Source organism: Labrus mixtus, chromosome 1 (assembly GCF_963584025.1).
Source record: "Labrus mixtus chromosome 1, fLabMix1.1, whole genome shotgun sequence".
Lineage (NCBI taxonomy): Eukaryota > Metazoa > Chordata > Actinopteri > Labriformes > Labridae > Labrus > Labrus mixtus.
Window position 1 is genome coordinate 4,820,682 of NC_083612.1, and position 21,361 is coordinate 4,842,042.

At 40.6% G+C, this 21,361-nt stretch overlaps 2 protein-coding genes and 1 pseudogene across 3 annotated transcripts in view; 2 read left to right on the top strand and 1 right to left on the bottom strand.

Annotated features, from left to right (window-relative positions):
* LOC132970374 (anoctamin-1-like) overlaps positions 1-7,227 on the top strand; it is an 88,408-nt gene extending 81,181 nt beyond the window's left edge. For both annotated transcript variants that reach the window (XM_061034628.1, XM_061034520.1), the window contains exons 24-25: positions 621-726; positions 2,135-7,227. In XM_061034628.1, the coding sequence (XP_060890611.1) occupies positions 621-726; positions 2,135-2,377 (349 nt within the window). In that variant the 3' untranslated portion in view covers positions 2,378-7,227. The remainder of the gene's footprint in view (positions 1-620; positions 727-2,134) is intronic.
* Positions 7,228-8,382: 1,155 nt separating this feature from the next.
* Positions 8,383-11,333, top strand: fadd (Fas (tnfrsf6)-associated via death domain). The gene is made up of 2 exons (XM_061062113.1): positions 8,383-8,736; positions 10,792-11,333. The coding sequence occupies exons 1-2, from the start codon at positions 8,436-8,438 to the stop codon at positions 11,061-11,063; spliced, it is 573 nt and encodes a 190-aa protein (XP_060918096.1). The 5' UTR covers positions 8,383-8,435; the 3' UTR covers positions 11,064-11,333.
* A 1,445-nt stretch (positions 11,334-12,778) lies between these two features.
* LOC132993184 (hatching enzyme 1.2-like) lies at positions 12,779-20,237 on the bottom strand (annotated as a pseudogene).
* Positions 20,238-21,361: the final 1,124 nt, after the last annotated feature.

Here is a 21,361-nt window from a genome sequence, read left to right on the forward strand (position 1 = left end):
TTTTTAATTATTTAATTGCATATACTTTGATATAGTGTCATTGATATTTAAACCATTTGTATTATTTATTAGATAAGTGTTATGGTCTGTATATAATGTCGGTATACCTTGGAGTGCAATATAAAAGAAATGTCAACAAAAAATCCATTATAAATGATATTACTGTGTATTTTAACATAGAAAGTAAATATGGATTTTCATTTCATTCATTTTTAAATATATATTTCTATTTATTTATTTTATTTTAATTTATTTAATGTCATTGCAAACCTGCAGAAAAAGCAGACATAGTGAGCTTATTATAATAATAATAATAATAATAATAATAATAATAAATTAGATTTATATAGCGCTTTTCTAAATACTTATTGACGACTTCAATCAATAGACTAAAAAAGGGAAACAAAGAAGAATTAATTAAAATTCTTATAATTGTAGTTTTTGTTGTTAATTTTCATATTGATCAAATTTACTGAACATTTCAACATCGTTTCTTTTTCTGCTTGTGTAATGTTTTATATTTCCTTTCTTTAAACTGATTTTTTTTAAAGGTTTCTTTAGTCGTAAAATATTTCTAAATGAATCATGTGTGTTGACCGTGTTTCTCCTTCTGTCTGCAGATATAAGGACTACAGAGAGCCTCCTGGGTCCAGCACACAGTACGAACTCTCCAAGGAGTTTTGGGCCATTCTGGCTGCACGCCTCACGTTTGTCATCGTCTTTCAGGTTTGTAACAAAAATCATATGTTCTGTATGTATTCAAATAGGTGTGTCATCCTCTCTGCCATTTCTATTTTACATAAGGTGAGCAAAAAGATGTGCAGACACAACTTTCATGTTAAAAGTATTCATGGACTCAAAATCTGTGGTCAAAAAACAACAATAATAAATAACAAACAACTCTGAACCATTTGAGACATCATTTAAAGCCATGAGTCAGAGACACAACTAAGTTCATTAAAATATATATATTTTATCTATATATATGTGTATATATAATATCTGACTGCTGCTGGAAAAAAGGACCTCCTGAGTCGTTCAGTGGAACACCAAGGCATCACTAGTCGCTCACTGAAGGAGCTTCAAAGTCCATTAAAAACACTGTGTAAAGGATTGCCTTCAAAGATCAGTTTTTAGTTTAGTATTCTCTTATCGAAGGAAACCTCAAATGAGTCTGCGGTAATACCAGTCACAGAGTCAGCCTGTTTGATCAGCTTATTCATTCTTTTTTTCCATCATTCTACAATTCTACAATTCACTTAGCAGACACTTTTATCCAAAGCGACGTACATCAGAGAGTAAGAACAACACAAGCAAGGATCTAGAAAAAAGGGAACAATGTGAGTAAGAGCAAACGATCAGCTTTGAGTCCGATTGGACACACAGGTGCTGACAGGAAGTGACCAGAGGCAAAGCACAACATTGAGGGCAGTTCTTGAGAGCTCTAATCAGTATAGAAACCATCTTATAAGTCGTCGTTATCAAACAAAAACCATCGTCATTACCATCATCATCATCAATAATATGGAGACCATCATCATTAAGTTAGTAGGTATTCATGAAAGAGCTGGGTCTTTAGCTTTTTCTTAAAGGAGCAGAGGGATTCTGCAGATCACATGGAGTTTGGAAGTTCATTCCACCACCGGGGGGCGACAGAGGAGAAGAGTCTAGTCAGCGTCTTAGGACCCTGTTGTGAAGGTTGGATCAGACGCCTTTCATTGGCAGAGCGTAGAGGGCGGGAGGGAGTGTAGACCTGGATGAGAGAGTTAAAGTAAGGAGGAGCCGTTTCTGTCGCTGTTTTGTAAGCGAACAGCATCCACAAAGATGCTGCCCCCCCAAACACAGCAGAGCATAAAAGATGACACTTAGCCAAAATTCCCTGATTTAAAAAAAAAAAAAAAAAAATGTATAGAAGGTTCTTGCTAATGTCAAATGTTTGAAGCTTCCTTAAGAAGTAGAGTCTTGACTGTGCCTTCTTGAAAACAACATCAGTGTTCTTTTTCCACTTTAATTTACTATCCATGAGACAATCTTGATCTGCTGACCCTTAACGATCACACATATGTGTTGTAGTCTTTCTTGATTGTGTCAGTGAATGTGTTGTTGTTGTTGTTGTTCCCTGTGTGCTGCGCAGAACGTGGTGATGCTCATGAGCGACTTTGTGGACTGGCTCATCCCGGACATCCCCAAGGACATCAGCCTCCAGATGCACAAGGAGAAGATCCTCATGGTGGAGCTCTTCATGAAAGAGGAGCAGGGCAAGAGGCTGGCAGCGCGGGACAACCACAACCAGGACAGCTACACCTCCCCGTCGTCGGCCTATCAGACCCCGCCGCAGCCCCGCTCACGGCCCGTGTCGTACGCAAACTACTCTTAAACCGCCGGGCTGCTGGTACTCTGAGAAAACAAGCACAAAAAGCAACAAGCAAATGCGACACATGTATACAAAGTGTAAATATGTCAACCAGCTGATTAAATACAGGTGTTTAAGGTTTAGAGAGTTAACTAAATAATCAGCAACGCTTTGCTGCTTTTACGCGGTTTGGGAATATGTCAAAAATCTAAACTTTGACATGTTGACTCCTTCACCATAGAGACTGCTTGTTTTCCTCTTTTCAAACCTTTTACAGTGTCAAGATGTTACATTTTACAGCGAGCCGCACGTTGCATAGTCAGCCATTAACCAAAAACGCCAGCAGATATTTAGACGATATTCAAAAGATTTACGATCATTACACATTATTTATTGGATGTATTAGAAAAGGAACAAGCCATTTAGCGTCATTTAGCTCGAGGGAATCACCGCGTTGACGAGGTCTTCATTCAGGACGTCTTGACAAAGCAGTGCCAAACCTTCATGGGAATCATTTTGTTTCAAGCAGTGAGTTCATCCCTGCAGCTCTTTCCCCATGGAACATGAATCCAGGATGTCCTCTGTCAATCCGTCCCGATGCTCCTGCTGAGAAGATTGTCCTCGAGGTATCTCACTGCAGAGATACGCACACACAGAGATCATCCCTCCTGCCATCAGTGTGTGAAAAACCCAGATTGGACTTTTGTTGTTTGGCTTTGCACACTTATATACAAATGCAGGAATTTATCGATGTACTTTAAAAAAAAAAATAATGCAACATGGTCGGGCACATGTGGTCCGGTTGCTGGGATCAAAATCAAGGTTTTGGAACACCGTCTGTGTCAAGCGACCTGTTGATTTGTACGATCCTCTCGTTTGAGCACAGTATTGCTCATTGTTACATTTGTTACGCTTTGAGTACGAACAAACTGCCTAACAGCGCTCAGTGCCGTTACTACTCCTGGAAGCACAAGTCACGTTTTTTATTCCTTCCAATGAACTGGAATTTGTAAAGCTTAAATTGGCGAGATTTACAGTGTAAACACAACATGATGATGTCATGCTCCACCTGCCCCGAACAGAGATGCTGAACTGTAGATACTTTAAATCCACTTCACCGTTATGTCTGTTAAAACTTTCAGAGTTATTTATTACAGCTGATTTTTGAGCCACTTGGGGGCAGCAAACGAACGACAAACTGAAAACACAACATGAATACATTTTCAAAATGGATATACATCAAACTAACGGGAACATACACATGAATTTCCCCCGTTTCTGCTTATTCAGTCCAGTATTTATTATTCTACTCTATCTTTCTCATGGCTCTTCGATCTCCTTTTTAATTTAATTTGTCTGCTGTTCGCTGTTCGAGAAGTTTTAAGTACACTCATGCTGTGTCCTAAAATCACACACTATACTCACTATATAGTGCTCAATATATGGAAACACTATTTTGTATTGCTGTAAAAAGTATGAGAAAGCATTATTAAACCCTACATTGTGGATTCATTGCATCTGACGGCCACCAACAAAGCAATATACACAGTACCATCATGCATCACAGTGCAAAGCTTTCGCTAGCAGAAAGAGACGTGTGACGGCCCTGAGCAGTGGCGATTCTAGAGTCTGGTGGGGCCCTAGGCAAAAATGTATTGGGGGGGGCCCTCCAACCAACGTTCATCATCATTATTTCTGCCAGCCGACGCTCTTTTCTATAGACAGCTAATTCCTCTTTATTTTACTTCAGTAAAAGGGAGGTTTCCTTCTGTCATTGCAAAATTTGCAAATTTGGAGCCGCTGCTTTGGTTTAAGTTTGTGAGCCCTCAGGGGCCCCCTACGGGTCTGGGGCCCCAAGCAGTTGCCTGCCTTGCCTGTTGACAAACAGCGCCTCTGGCTATGAGCCGTGGCAGACCGTTAGTCTCTATAGAAAATCAACAAATCTCAAAAATAACAAAGTTGTGGAAGTGTTTCATTATTTAGTTAAAATCACAGAACTTTATATTTCATATTTTAAATAAACACAAGGCACCCTAATGAAAGGATAGGTGCTCAGTGAAGACATCCCTCATCCTAATTATGCTACTATGCCCTACTGTTGAGTTTCATAACCTGCCTGTACCCTATGGCCCCTTCAACAACACCCAGCTGTGATGTGAGCTCCAGGTAGTGAAAATGCTAAAACTACCTTCCCTACTACACGGCCTCATGTGGCCCCCACTACCCAACCGTGTAGGCTGATGGACAGCAGGAACCGAGTGTCTAGTGGGAAACTCCCTTTACTGATTAGTCCCAGTGACACCTCAGGGAGACAGGACAGTGAGCTCCAAGATCCCAGAGTCACCCCCCCCCCCTCTATGCCGGCTCTCACTGCCCACCACACCCACACGTACAACTTCTCTCTCTAAATATATATATTTATTTATTTTTTTCTAAAGATTTATTTTGGGCTTCTTGTGTCTTTTATTGGAGAGAGAGGACAGTGGATAGAGTCAGAAAACCGGGAGAGTGGGGAATGACATGCAGGAAAGGAGCCACAGGTGGGATTCAAACCCAGTCTGCCCGCTTGGAGGACTACAGCCTCATAAACATGATTCCAAACTAATGGTTATGTTTCTATCCGAGTGGATGTTTTCATCATTTTAACTAAAAACTTGACGATATGGCAGTTTTGTGGTTTCAGTTCATCCCCCCCCCCCCCCCCCAGACTCAGACTTTTCAAACTCAGTGTGTTGGGGATAATTAAGCTGTGTTATCACCCTACGGATGAGTTTTCATTTGACCAAATCCCAGTGATTTGTGACAGATTTTTTTCGTTGGTCACTTTTTCACAACCTATTACCAACATTGGCTTATACAGCCTGGAGGGTCACTGTTTCAAGCTCCTGTGAGGAGCTTTTAAGGGGGTTATGAAACAGACCAAAAGGATTACTGTCGCCTCTTAATGAGCAACGAAAGTAAACAAGACCATCAGCAAAATGGTTGAGTATTTCGATATAGTAATTTTTGATGAACCTGCTGCGGCAACGTACCACTTTGTCCACAGGGGGCGCCAAAATCAACCCAAACCTCAGGGGAGCTTTAAACACTTGGTCTTGTTGTTACTCAGCTTCATTGTTAAAAGTGAAAATATTTGTAATCATGCAGCAATTCGCAATGCAAACTATCTAGTTAGCTTAGACGGTTAGACTTAATTGAACATGCTGTACATTTAAGGTGAGGCTGCATTTAGTTTCTGTTTAAGTATTTTAAACACGATGTCTGTCTCATGCAAGCGGTACAAAATGTTGCTCAAGGACACAAAGGTGGGAGTTGATGGGAGAGGAGACACAATACTGACTCTGTTTACCTGCCTTGCTATTTTCCAGTTCACAGAGAAATTCAAACCCTCACCTTTGTGAAACCAACAACGGCTCATTTGAGATTTCCTTTTCTGCAGTTTTTCGTACAAAGGGCGCCAAAACGGAAAGGCCGCACTGTGTTGATATTATATTGCCTTATATTTGATTACCAGGATTACCAGGCTGAATTCTGAAGCTATACTCAAGCACAAAGACTGACAAATACTTTTGTTTTTTTAAATTTTATGTATGAAACTGCAAAAACACTTGTGGGAGTGACTGGGTATCACTTTGAGGAATGTAAATGTACCGTGGACTGAGGTGTGGAGTCATGTGTACAGTCTACGCTCGTCGACGTGTCCCATCTTACGCCCTTGCTGTAAATACATCAAACGACCCCGCGTTGAAGCCCCGCACCAGACTGATGGAATGTATCCTTACATTTAAAGTTTCAGTGATGTTTTATCACTTGAGGTCAAGTTGTATATCAATCAATCAATCAACTTTTATTTGTATAGCGTCAACTCATAACAAGTGTTATCTCGAGACACTTTACAAGAAGCAGGTAAAAGACCTTATTTATTGCTATATTACAAAAACCTATCCGGCCTATCCATCATGAGCACTTTAGCAAAGCAGCAAAAGTTACAGTGGTAAGAAGAAACTGCCTCATTAAAAGGCAGAAATCTTCGGCCGGATCCCCGGCTCATGATGAAACAGCCTTCACAGGCCTAGACTGCACCGGGCTTGGAAAGGGATAGGGGGAGGCAAGCTGTCCATCAACAATCTGGTGGGGAGGGGGGTTGTTCTGGCATATATATATATATATATATACATATATACATATATATATGTGTGTTTTTGTTATTTTATTACAAGGCATTTCTAAGTGTTAGTCTGGTGTGTTGAAGGGGTTTTATATTCAGGGGATCTATCAATAACACTCTATGATTGCTTTGATTTTAAATCCTTATTTAATGTATAAGAAACTATTACTATGGACCTATTTTGCTGTATCTTTAAGGATGCCTGGAAAAAAAAAAAACCTTTGAGTGACAGCCTCTAAAGACATTTTACACAAAAGAGGTATTTCTTTCCGGGAAATGACATGCCCTTCTTTTTTTTTCTCGCAAAAACTGCACATTTTGTTTTTTCTTTAATTCTGTTACTGATGTGTATGTTAGTAGGGTTAGCGTTGGTTTTCAGTGATAGATTACAAGCTGCCGCGGGGCTGCAAGAGCCTGTTTTAGCTAGAAGATCTTTTGCCTCTTATAACCTGATGTCACATGATGAAGACCGTCACTCGATCGTCTTGATGAGATGTCCTTCTCCTGCCGTCTGATTCCACGTTGCATCTGCAGCAATCAATAAAACAATACAAGTTGTGACATGCTAATTTTTAATGTATGTCTTAGCACATTTCACAACATGTGTGTGTGTATATGCATGTATAAGCGATTTGTCTGTCTGATATTTTGAGTCTATTTTTGTTTTGGTTTGAATCTACTGCAAATAAACTAGAGATGGACTGCCCGATGTTGATGCGTTCATTGAACATTTGTATATTTAAACAAATGAAGTGCAAGATACATGAGGTTGGTGTTTGTTGCTGTCAAATCACACCTTTTTATAATCTGCTGGTTCTTTTTGCTTGTGCTGGAAGCTTGAACACGTGCAGAGATTGCATGACACAAACAAAGAAAAACAAATCTGGCATGAGTAATTCTGCCTTGAAGACGCTCTGAGACATCTGTTCAGTTTTTAGCAGCAGGTCAGTTTCGAGGACACGCTGACTTTTAAGTACAGGTAAGGTGAGGAAACCTTATTAAGCACGTTTGAAACCGAGCTGATTCAAAGTAACACGGTCATAGAAAAGCATTCAAAGGATATTTAAAAAGCAATGAACCAGATAAAATGTGCCTCCGCTGACCAGCCGCCAAATAACAAGAACTCATTAATTATCGGAGGAAAATGGGGTAAATAAAATGTTTTGATGCATGTCCACTAAGTGCTTCTGTAACCTCCAGAAGCTGTTCTCAAATGCACTCCTGAAAAGAATGTTTTGTCTTCATATCCATGCTAAGTTCACTTTGGTCACGTGCATACAGTCTATCACTAATCACAGGATATATATATATGACCCTCCGCTTGCTCGCAGTGAATTTTCAGGTCGCCCAGATTTCATACTGAAAATGTACTAGGGGACTGGAAAGAAAAGGTCTGGTTAAATTCAGAGTGAAAAATGTGGCTGTTTGTGTTCACACATGCAGCTCGCCCCAAAAACTTTAGGAAGTTTTAAGGAATTTTCAGCAAGCGTGAAAGCAATAATAAATAATGGCGATGCACAGGGCCAAGAATTTTAAGTTAACCACTTAAAAAAACAAAACAAAAAAAAAACTATCTCAATACTAAAAAAGTACCAACACATAGACAAAATAAATTGCCTAAACTGTTATTTTTTAGGTAAAATCGTGTGGCTCTTGTTACCCCGGTCTCCCCTACTGAGCACAGTCCCAGATGTCAGATCATTGACTTTGGTTCAGGCAAAAACATGCACACAAAAAAAAGAGTTCTCATTAGTTCTAGTTTAAATTGCGGATTCACTTCACCAGCTCCTCAGGAATCTCACATAGACCTGTCAACAAACTGAGACAAACCAACGGAAGTGAAAGTAAAAAAGTATTTCCTGGTCTGACGGGGCAGATCGTCGTGTCAGTGCGGGTTCCTCTCTGTCTGAAGAAATGAGCTCTTTACAGTTTAACGCCGTTTTACTCGACATTTCTAACAACCTGTCTGCCTCGGAGCTGGAACAAATCAAGTATTTGTGTAATAATGATATCGGGAAGAGAGACATGGAGAAGATCGACAGCGGGTTGAAACTGTTTCAGTTTCTGACTCAGAGAAACAAACTGGGAGTAGACAACACGGGGCATGTCTGCGAGCTTCTCCGGACTGTTAAACGACCCGACCTCTCCGAGAGACTCCAAAACTTTGACTGTGAGCCTGAAAACAGCGAGAACCAGCCGCCTGAGCCGGAGAGAGGTATGAAGTGTTAATATATATGAGCATGTAGCGCTGTTAGGCCACCAGGCGGCGCTGCTTATTTAGATCAGTGTTTCATAAGCAAAGCAACCACCACTGTAAAAAAAAAAAAATTATACTAACAAAATCAAAAACTATATATGTTATTTAAATAAGGAATAAGCCTAAGCTCATAATTTATTAATAAAAACACCACAAATTGCAGCCGTCACATGATACCTGCCTACAGTGAATGTATCCAGTAGTGTGAACACAGACTGACCAATATACTTTTTAACAGATTACTTTTTGCTCGGGACCCCCAAAGAACTGTGGGACCCCCGCTGTCCCTCTATATTTGTATAATATTTAGTTGTTTATTGACTTGAAAGGCTGTGTAATCTTCATGTATAAACTGGAGGACTGAGTGGACATGCAACATTTAATAAACAGACACAGGAGATGTCAGTGTGTTATATTTTAGAAAGCAACAGACGACTACATTAATGCGGTTATGTGCTAAATTAAAGATAAAGATAAACTTTATTGATCTTTATTTGATTTTTTTTTGTCAACAGCTCAAGAAACAGGAATATAATTATCAAAAATAACAAGAACTTAAAAATCAAACATATGTACATCAGTTAAATAAAGGGAGAGAAAATACAATAATAATACAAAAAATCATTTCAGCATAAATCTTACTTAACGACTACACTTGTAATTTTGACAACTTTTTGTATTTATTTTCAGAATAATGGGCAAAATATGCAATTTTAAATCATTAAAAAAAACATAGTTATGAAAGGCATCTCGTGACCCCCCCTCTCAGTGTCTTCAGTCCCCACGGGGTCCTGACACCCACTTTGGGAACCACTGCTCTAACATACATGAGATCATCGTGATGCATCATAAGAGTGGGATTTGATTTATTGCATTACCCAGCAGGCTCAACATTGAGACTTTCTAATATTTTTTTTTTTGTCTAAGAAAAGGCTTGTTACAATTTTACATGAGAAGAATATTGACATGACTCAAAATTAGGGTGTGCAAACTGCAGAAAGATTTACCTGTGCTCAGAAATCTGTTGAATCAACTCACCTGCAGCTTTAAGGGCTGAGCTGTGTCCCGTTTACAGAGCTCTGTACGAACACCATATATATATATACATATATACATAGATATTTATGGTTTAATCAGAAGTGTACTGGATTTCGCCTCCCATCTTTAAAGGGTGGGCTTTGATGAAGTTGGGGCTCCCTGGTGGTTTTCAGAGCACCCACCAAATAGGTAAGACAAAATTCTCCCCAAAAAGACTTTTAAGAAAAAAGTTAAGGGTCACTCAAACGACCAATATCAGATATGCTGAGTGCTATTTGTAGTCCATAGGTTTTGTCATGTATTTCCCATCATGCAACACAAATTGTCAGCTTGTCAGACCCCCACTGGTAAACACCAGCCATGTCTTTCAAACTGCATAACCTCTGTTTATCACACAGGTGTTGAGACAGATGACATCATCCTTTTAGAGTCCCCCAGGATACCGTACAATTTTTATTTTTTTTACAGATGCAGCTGAAAAGTCTTGATGACTTTTAGTTAGCACACACTGAACTACATTTTGAGAAACCAGCATCTCTGAACATGTCGTGGCATGTTCTCTCTGGGAACAGCCAACCTGAGAAGTGATGGTATTTAATAAGGCGGGTGTTTTCCATGCTTATAAGATGCACTACAGGAACCTGGAGTTGTCTAACTGGAACAGAACTGTGTGGATTAAATACACAACAAGCACCAACATTAAAATGGTGTAAACGTTCGAGGACAGATTTGTTTGGTTAGGAACCTTAAACATATGATGCTACATAACTCGGGGACAGACAAGTCAAAGAGAACAGCTGGATTATAAACAACAAGCAGAAGAAACATTATTGAGCCTTATAAATGTCTCTCCTGGCCTTATGACGCTGTTTGAATAGTTGTGTTTCTAATAAAGAAATGTTGTATTAACTGTAATTGGTTATCTGATTATTCTTACATTTTCTAAACCCACATTTTCTCCTCCTCTTCCTGCAGAAAAACTGGGCATTGCCACGGAGTTGATCTCAGAGAGTCTGGGAAGAGGTTGGCGCAAACTGGGCCGCAAACTGGGACTGAAAGAAACAAAGTTGGAGTCCATCTCCCTGAGGCATCCCACAGACCTGGAGGAGACGACGGTGGAGATGCTGAAGGAATGGAGGAAGAGTCGAGGAGCCGAGGCCCGAACAGACGATCTTATAAAAGCTCTGAGAGCCTGCGGGTTGAACCTAACTGCCGATAAAATCGAGGAGAGACTCAGACGTCAGTGAAGGATGATGTGAGCTGGGATTTTAATAATTCATCTTCAACAGAGTTGTATTCAGATCTTTCAAATAATGCACAAAAAATGTTGTGGATAAATCAACTTCTTGATTGTAGAGCTGCACAAGTATGACAGCGAGAGCGAATGTTGAATGGGCTGATCTAAGTTTTTTTTTTTTCATGTTTTTGTTCGAAGATGAAAAATAAGGGAATGAACTTGAATTCTGTTGATTAAAAATGAAAAATAAACCAAAGAGCCTTTTTCAAGTGGAACAAGCGTTACAGACAGGTTTGTGATATTTTATCAACACCTCACCTTTGACCTCTTTAATATTGAATTGTAAAATGGGCATCTGGCTTCGTACTTTTTTATTCAAGTCATCATTTGTTGCTTAAATTAATCTCAAACGTGGGTGCAGTGATTTCAAAATTCACAATATAACTGATTTTACAAGGCAAAATCAAATCGACTCACACTTTAGATCAGAACAGCTGAGCAGCAGTGTTGGTCTCCAGACCACTTTCTGAAGGTCTCGTCCTCCACTCTGAATCGAAAGCATTCTTGTCTCAGTCTCAGACTGGGCGGATTTTAAACCGAGACCGGTCAAGACCACCACTGACAGGCTGTTTTTCCACATCATCACTGTGATTAGACGTAAAACACCTCTTTCTAAAAGAACAAGTAACTTCTATTCTTTTCATGATTTGATATTTATCCCCAACCTTCCCGATGTTAAAGTCATGCCCCCTGCACACGAGGATTTTTCAGTGGTCTTCTCTCAGTCTCAGAGCACTCTGGTCTCAGGTATGTCTCGGTCTCGGTTAGTGTTGTCTTCACTACAACTCTACTGATCAGTGCGCTGCAGGCGAAGGAGGACGTGTGTGTCCTGTCTGGAAGTTGTGCTAAAACAAAAAGTGGCTTTCTGACAGAAAAGTGAAGCGCTGAGGCTTTTCTCTGAACTCTTACTCTGACATGGCTATTTAGGTTGTTTTTTCCCAAACTGGTGCAAACGACCCCGTCTGAAGCGAGACGGTTTCTCAATGAAGGGGCAGAGTTACCCGGCATCTCCCTTTTAATGTCATCAGAGCCATTACTTCACTGCTGCGGTTCAAGTTTTCAAGTGAAGTGGTACATGAATGTGTTTTGTAGTAGTGTTTCTGTATGCAACACTACGGATCCCCTGAAGTCCCAAACATGTTGTGTGTTAACTACAAACTTTTTGCTCCTTACAATACCACAACTCAAAAGTCCTGAGGTTTTTATTCAATCAGTGGAAACAGGAAAATATGTATTGCAGTGAATATTTCTGGGAAATCAGGTATTTGCTATGTGGTGGAGAGTGAAATGTATCTAGCTGTTTAATATATCAGGCATAAACAACAGCAAATATTATATTTTTCTCGGACAAATACATCAATACTGAGCTTTGGACAGAGCGGCTGGCTTTACTTCCTGTTTTCACAACTTCTCTACTAAATCAGCTAATTAGCTGCTGATTCTGAGTTCTTTTTTTGCAGAGCACTTTTAAAAATGTATTAATCCTCACATCTAACTTTCAGCCAGAAAATCAAAAAGTCTTTCTTCCTAATTATTTTTTTTAAGATTAATCAAGTAATCAAAGTTATTTCCATTTATGGTTGTTTCTTGTGATGTGAAAATCAAACAGTAGGGTATTTAAAAATGATGTGTCTCATTACGTCCGTCATAAAGCAGGCAGGCAGCTTTCGAAGTTCGCAGGTTTATTTTGAAAGGACAACACAAACTGCCATCCCCCCGAAAACCTCATCGTCTCCGTCATCAGCCGACGATGACATCATCAGGCAGGCAGGTCAAAGGTCACGTGCTGTTTCTGCAGAGAGAAAAATCATTAAAGAGACAGAGGGTTAGGGACAACATTCACAGTCTTTATTCTCTGCAAATATGTCTTTGAATGTTTATCTATGACTACGATGGCAATGACAACAGAGTGGCATAACATCCCCAACAATACTTACAGCACTTGTACAGCCTGTTCAGCCTGTCAATGTCGTTCTGGCTCATCTGGTTGGCTGTGCCGAAGGCCACATTGTTGTTTGGAATGGGCAGCATGGTGGGACGGTTGTTCTTGGAGAAGGCGTACCTGAGTGAATCAGACACCACAATGCACAGAGGTGAGTTCGAGTTTGATAACCTGGATGGAAACTATCCCTGATTTATTTATACATACTTTATTAATCCCTGAGGAATTCTCTGATATTGAGAGACATGCTTTTCACACACATAAAGGCCGAAATACACACATGCACAAACAGGACTTGTGGACATGCACTTATGGAGAGATGTCAGAGTGGTGCTGCTACACACTGCTACACAGGGAGCGTGCAGGGTTCTGTGCCTTAGCAGTACTCAGGAAGTGACCTGGCACCTCTCCAGATACCAGATCAACTTCGGCATCGGGACTTGAACAAAGCAACCCTCCAGTTCCCAACCCGAGTCCCTACAGCCTGAGCTTCTACCACCGCTGCTGGATCAGGATTGAAAGTCGATTTAGGGGGCGCCGGTAGCCTGGTGGTTAGTTTGCATGCCCAATGTACAGAGGCTGTGGTCCTCAAGGCCTGGTCTCTGACTCTGTATATCCTATCTATCTCTAAATAAAAAAAGCTTTAAAAAAATAAGCGTTTAAAAGCGGATTTAGGTTAGTAATGATACTTCACAAGAGTCACATAAAAACTCTTCTAAAGGTCAGATAATGAATTTGTTAGCTCTGATTTCGCTGAGCTATTAGACTGTAAATAAGAGGGGCACTTAGTTATCCTGATATCACTCATTGATTTTTTTTTATACTGTCCAAAGCCTTGAGTTCAAAAATGATAGCCATCCTGATTATTATTTCTTTTCAAGTAGTTACACTATTTAGATTACAGCGTACATATACATTCCTTTTTCTTGTTTTGGTCAACAGGTATCCATGGTAACAAACAAACATTTAAGACCACAAAAACAAGTTGAAACAATAGTTTGTCTAATGTTTGAAATCTACAGAGAAGTAGGCTCATTCTGTGGAAGTCTTCCATACTGACTTTGTGGTGGCTTCTACTGGCTTTACTATTCAAAACAAAAAGGCTCAGTCCACTTCCTGTTCACGGTCTACATCTGAGCCTGGAGTTCGGCCTGCTAGTCGCAGGAGTAGACGACGTACACTTCTGCGATGGTCGTCAGATACTTCGAAAGAGACACTGAATGCTTGCGAGTAAAATGTATTTAGGAGGGGAAATATGAGTAAAAATACAAAAATAAAAACATCCGTACTTCTCATACTGCATAACAGAGTTGTAGTCATAAGGAGTTCCCTGGTTCAGAGTGTTGATCTTGTCGAAGTTGTACGCCATGCCTGCAGAGATAAGAGAAAATGCACAAACCACAAAGTGTTCAGTTCTAAGTCAAGGGAGAAGAAAAGACAGACAGAGAAAAGAAAAGAGCCAGAAGCACTCACACTCATGCATACTGTTTTTTTTTTTTACAACCTCTACATTCATGTAACAACTTAGTGAGAGTGTCGAACCATCGATGATGTTCTCCCAGTACACCCTGATGTGGCTGTCTCTGTCAGATCTGGTCTGCTCGTGGTTGAAGCCGAGGGCGTGGAGCAGCTCGTGCTGGACGGTGCTGTGGTACAGACAGCCCTGACGGCTCAGAGACACAGTCTGACCGCCACCCTGACGGCCCACGTAGGAGTAGCAGCTGTTCACACATCAAGAAATATATATTAGATATCACTATTAAAAAGAGAAGTTTTGTTTTCCATCCCTTAGATTTTATTAGTTATTTATTTCATTAAAGCATAAGAGATGTAACGATTGACTCAACTCAAGATACTATACATATCACAATACTGAGTTCATATGAGTTTATCAGTTTTCATTATGAAATCCTCACTTGTTTTCACCTTTTCTGTACCAAAGATTGTAAATATTAATGGACGAAGCCTGAGTGACGTCACCCATCTGTTACTGCAGGGGGCTTTAGAAGCCCGTCGATGACACTCGCCATGTTGGAAATGCTGTCTCAACCTAACTTACAGTCAATTTTACGTCAGACTAAGAATGCGCTCACACCAGGATAAGTTGTCCCGTACCGTCCCCTGCTGGCCTGCACTCACACTGCTGCAGGACTAACCGGGCCTGAGCACGGTAACTTTATCTGTTACCACGGTTACATAACGTCGTTAAAACAACACGTTGCACGGCTTTATGTAGTTATGAAGCGTGCTTGGTTTACAGGACAAGACAGGAGTCAAAAAATATAATAATATAAATAAAAGGGGCGTGCTGCTGAGTCTGCGTCCGCACATCGGAGAACATCACAGAGGATATGACAGCTGCTTCACTGATTTCTGTCAGATAGATTGTCATAACACTCCTGGATTTCACGATAATGAAGGCGGTCCACGCTGTTTAACCATGCTTGTGTTCGTGCATTAACTGTACCGTGTTGAAGCACACATCTTCCAAGCTCGGGTCGGAGCACTCACACCAGTCAAACAAACTGGACTTTAGGGGTAGAGCGCACTTAGGCACGGTATGGATTGCCTAGTGTGAGTGTGCCCTGAGAGCTGAGGTGGGTTTTAAGCTTCTTGACAAACTGTCAATCAGGTCAGCTAATGCATCTCACTGTGAACAACTCTTATCCTTAAAAAATCAAAACCCCACCCCCCAGTACAATGTGTGCCGACATGCTGGCCTGGTGGCTTGTTGACCTCGGGCGAGCGGCCCGGTTCAAGTCAAGCCTGTGGCATGTTCCCCTGCTCTCTCTCTCTCCCTGATTGCCGACTCTGTACACTGTCGTCTCTCAGGTAAAGGCATAAAAATGACTGAATAATCCCTGAAACTTTGCTCAAATCCTTCCTGTGAGTTGTGAACCCTCAGCCAGAGCCTTACCCGTCCCTGGACTCGATGCTCAGCCACTCATGATCTCCGTTCTGGTAGGGTCTGAAGCGAATGCAGGAAACTGCAGAGAAGGACTCCAGTCCACGAGTGATGATAGAAATCTCTCTGGAGGCTGGAATAAAAAAAAGAGAGACAATCAGTAGCAGTGCTGCTTTTACAAACAGCAATGTAACCTTACCTCACGGTGGAATTACACTATGCACTGTAGTTTTTATACTTTGAGTCAGAACAAGAGTTGTTTATTTTAATAATGCATGACCTGCAGTTCAGCATTAAACTCTTTCTTTCTTTTGAAATATACTTTTTTGGGCTTATGTAGAGAGAACAGTGGATAATATGGGTGAAAATACAAGATCTGGAAAGATATGAATCGTCTCACTTTATCCAGAGATTGCTCCAAAATCAAGACCACCTGAAAGTTCCTCACAGGAGCTTTAATAATGAATCCACTTTATTTATTTAGACCCTGGACCCTGAGGTAAAAATGCCCCTCTAAAAGTCCCTGCTGTAAAGGTTGAAGTGTTGTCTGTTCTGCAGGCTGAGTGATGTTGAATTATATCTAAATATTTAGAAATATGCGTTTGCCTTGGTTTCAGAAACTCTCCAATCAACACATTGAAAACAAACCTGAGCAAAATGTCTCTATTCAGATAAAACAGACACAAAAATTAAACTGAACGCTTACAGTAGTGGTTGGCGATGTAGTAAGGGATGTAAACCTTCCCATCGGTGTACTTCTGCCACAGGCAGCCTCTGGAGGTGCAGGGGTCGGCGTTTCTGTCGGCGCCAGGCTTGATGGCGATGTCTCCTCCGATCAGGGTGGGCTCATCAGGACCAGGATCTGCAACACCAGTACAGGTGGGCTGAGTTCAAACAACAGCTATAATAGAACTGTGTGTCGTTTAGGATGTTGTTGGATTATTGTTGGTGCAAAGACATCATCATACGGTCAGGTTTGACCCCGACAGTAAGCTCAGGAAAAGGTTAGTGGATAAATAATCTTGATAAAGTTAGACTCACTGCGGTCTCTGTTGGCTCTCTCTCGAGCAGTTCACCAACAGAAAGCTCCCTGGATGTGTCCTCCTCAATGGTGGCAACATCTGTGAAACACATTGAGTAAAGGGCACACTTTGAGTTTAAAGTGCTCGCATACAGTCAGTCATTCATTATCAGTAAACAGAGACAGTTCATTCTTCTGGGAAATACATAGGCTATATTTTTCTTATCTTAACTGAGAGATTATATTTCACGTTGTATAAAGAGGGGATATAACATTTTGGTCTTACCTTCCTGTATTCGTTCACAGTGACATGGGGAAAAAGAAAAACAGTAAAATGTTATGAACAGAATATAAACCAGCACTAGATGACTTAAAGCTCAGTTTTAAAAACCTGCAAGGAACTTTCAGTTTGTGTCCATTTTGGCGCCTTCTGCAGACCACGTGCATCTAGCTTTTCCTGAACATATTTAAGTTCAGTTTTCTGACAAAAAAATCTCATTGTGCTGTGGTCTAACTGTCAACTGTTGAATAATTATACTGTGTTGAAGAAAAACGATTTTTCCACATGCTGTAAAACCTCTTGTCTGGCACCTATAACCCCCCAACTTCGGTTACAGGCTAATAAAAACAAAAATACAGAAACAATGAATCTAGTAATTTGTTGTAAAGGCTTTTGTTTAGATCACAGTCCGTTTCATAAACCAGACACAGATAAAAAGTAGGGATGTGCGCGCTTTGTGGTTTAGAGGGTTAAAGTAAACCCTTGCCAGTCGGCACCAGAATTACTAGTCAGATAAAGTAATCGTCAATATTTTCAAGAATTCAGGACGGTCAAATGCTATGTCCAAACTGAAGCCTAGTACTAGTCTGGATTTAAGTTCAGGGCAATGGCTACCACCAGACTGCCATAAAGCTCTTCTGCCCAGATGTGAACAAGCACAGTGGACAGATCTCGTGGTGAGCTTCGGGGATTGTCAGTATTTTGATCTAGACAATGGAGATAAAGTCGTATGTGGGCTGTCAAGGTAAACTGGCATATTGAACAGATAAATGTTTTACCACATTTAGCATAGGCATCTGCATGTTAACCTAGGGTGACCATTATTGTCAAACTCAAAATAAGGACACTTTAATTTTACCACAAATACCACATATGAGCTCATGGTGCAGTCGGACGTTTTAGCAGTAAATCTTTCAACACCATGGAGAGTGCCTCAGCAGATTAAAACATCATGTCTCCAAAGATCAACCACAACTTCATTTGAAAAATGTCGATATATAACACAACATGTTCCTTACTGGATCGGTGACCTGCACTGCTCACACAAGGTGATAGGCAAAGGTGCCCTCCTCAGCAGCTTGTTTAAGTTAGTTGTCATCGACGTACTGGGTACATATTATTGTTTGATAGATATTTGTGGGGACTCGGGACATGGAGCTTGAAAACGGGATGGTTCCCGTCCATTCGGGACTCATGGTCACCCTACGTTAACCTGCAGGGAGGATTGAAGGCTGCAGTGCTAATGCTAACCACACTCTGCGAACCAATAAGACATTGTTTACCTGCAGACTCTGCGGTTCTGTTATTAGCAGTGTTAAATAAACTGTGCTCAATGTTGGCTGCTTCCTGAGGGTTTTCTTAACTTTAGACTAGACAACCAACTTTGAAATAAATAAATAAATAAATTAAAAGATTTACCATCCCAAGAGAAATCGTGAAAAATTAAAAATACAGTTCACAGAAACAGTAAAGTAAGCAGAGTATCAACAAGTTGAGGCATAATTACCAAACAGGTTAGTCTTTAAGTGATTTTTAAATCATCTACAGATTCAGTAGATTGCAAGAGTATGAGTTTCGGGAGCTACGGCCTGATAAGCTCTATTGCCACAGGTTTTCAGATGTGTACGAGGAACAGAAAGAAACTGTGGTGTGTTTGACCTAAGGGGTTTTGGATTGCCTGACAGGGTTGAATGATAACAGTCACATAATGGGGCCTGACCATGTAGGGATCTGTAAGTGAAAATGATCATTTTAACCGGGGGCCAGTGAAATTTAAGTACGGGAGTGATGTGATGCACTAATGAGTATCTAGAGGCAGCAGAAAGTGGTATGAAAAAAAATCTAATTGTATTCCCTTCATAGCCGTTATGAGGATGTAATTAACATTTCCTAAATATTCTCTGTGGCTCTCTACAGCTCAAACTCCAATCAATTAAAAGTTTCAAGCTTCATTCCAAGCAAAGCTTTTGATATCTTCTCATTCTGACATACATTTGAGATTTCAAAGATTAAAAGGGATAGTTGTTTTTTAAAGTTATATTTGTAAGGTATTTGTTTATGTTAAGTCAGTGTATTAGCCACATGAGATATCGATCAGCTCGGCCCCTTTATTGAGAAATCTCGGCTGGATTGATCAAATTTATTGCGTTAAAATTAAACTCTTACAGAACTCTTAAAATGAAGAGTTCTGGGTTGTGTTTATTACGAATGCCTTCATTGTAATAACAATAAAAATGTGATTAAAGCAACAATATGTAGAAATTTGGTTTTGTGCGCTCTGGCACCCAGTAAAGGTCTCTGAGTGCAACAGCACTGTCATAAGAAACACAGTGCTGTTACCCCTCTTAGATAACGTGCATTTGTTTACCAGCACAGGGTGTGAAGCCGAGACATGTCAGCAGAGAAGGTTCAGTAATTTTATCTGATTATGCTCAAATACGACTCTGCAAGCGTCTTCATCCCGTTGTTTGCAAACTGTTTGCATGTGTATTCAACTTTTGCCAAGATATCTGTGGGCTGTGACTAAAGGGCTAAATTGGTCCCAACCTCTAAGCTAACTTGAAGATTTACAAGGAAAGAGACAACTTTATGGCATGTGACGTATTCATTTATTTATTTGTATGCAAACCTGAGACATAACTTGGGCTAGTTGACTTTCTAGTTGACTTTCTGCACCCGGTAAAAGCGGCTGACCACTATGACACCGATAACGATACAGCCTAAGGTTGCATCAAAACGCACTGGGAGGGGCTAACTGGCTTCTTTTTATAACTGAAGGCTTGTGTGTGAACTAATGACTTAAAGCTGTATGCACGCTGAGATGACCTCTTGCGTTGTGCTGTTTAATCAAGCTTTGAAACTACTTTTTTAAGGTGGAAACAAGCCTAATTCTGGAGATTTCTTTCGTACCTCAGCCCAGGACGAGGACACCAGTAGCAGAGCCAAAAGAGAAAAAACCAACATGGCTGCAACAGACCTGCAACAAGAAGAGAGAAATATGAGTGTTTATATCGACACATGCAAATGTCGATGAGACATGCTGGACTAGGGCTTAATATATCACCTCAAACAATGACATGTGTTTGTTAGAGATGAAGTGCTTAGTGCCTGAGTAGGACAGAGTTCTTACCTGAGAGCCTGAAGAGAGAATGATCATCTCGCTGCATCAGTGAGACTTTTTATATCGTCCAAGAACACGCAAACAACGTTATATCAAAATGTGCAAACAGCCGCCTTTATCACTGTAAATGGAAAGTTCTGCGTGGTTGCAACATGTGTGAAACACGGCATCTGTCACCACTGTGTGTGTGTGTGTGTGTGTGTGTGTGTGTGGGTGTGTGTGGGTGTGTGTGGGTGTGTGTGAGAGAGAGAGAGAATATGGGTAACAGTGTGTGTTCACTATACAACGCTTTAGGAAGTTTTACATTTTTTGCTTATGCTGATGATTGTTGAACACCAATTAATACCCGTTTATACCTTACATTAACATCCAGATTGGGTGATCTGATAAAAAGTTAATAGCATTAATGCAAAGAGCTTAACGCATCCTGTGGATGGATTGAGATCAAACAGCTCAGACCACATTCAGAGGTGATCTGGCACCCATTTATCCAGACTGACTTAGTATTGGAGACACTCATGCGTCCTGTGCAGTGTTAAGGACCAACCCATCAACTGGGGGAGCAATGCTGCCTCCTGCTGGGTGTACACAATAATTAATTCAGTCTTAAACGGAAAGGCACTTATTTACATGTGAGGTGGGCAAGTGAGATCTGAATTCAAGCGCTCAAAGGCGGCGCTTTGTTAACGCTTATTCTTAAATTCTATCCACTTTTATCAGATTGCAGGATGGGATTTAATGCAAGGTGTCAGGGGGTTGATCCCGAGCTCTTGCAGACACGTCTGATGTGTCCTTTGGCAAGACACTTGACTCAAACCCCTTCATCAGCGGCACGTATGAATGGATTAGTCAATACTGATGGACACTTTACAAAGCAGCCTCTGCCATAAGTGTGTGAAAAGGGGTGAATGGGTACGAGTTACCTTTGGTGTGAAAGTGCTTTGAGAAGTCAGAAGACTAGAAAAGCGCTACATAAGCC

Bases quoted from the DNA above. Each gene is read 5' to 3' on its own strand.
- fadd (XM_061062113.1), top strand. From the start codon at position 8,436: ATGAGCTCTTTACAGTTTAACGCCGTTTTACTCGACATTTCTAACAAC. The intron at 8,737-10,791 runs GTATGAAGTGTT...CTCTTCCTGCAG, and splicing joins GCCGCCTGAGCCGGAGAGAG to AAAAACTGGGCATTGCCACG.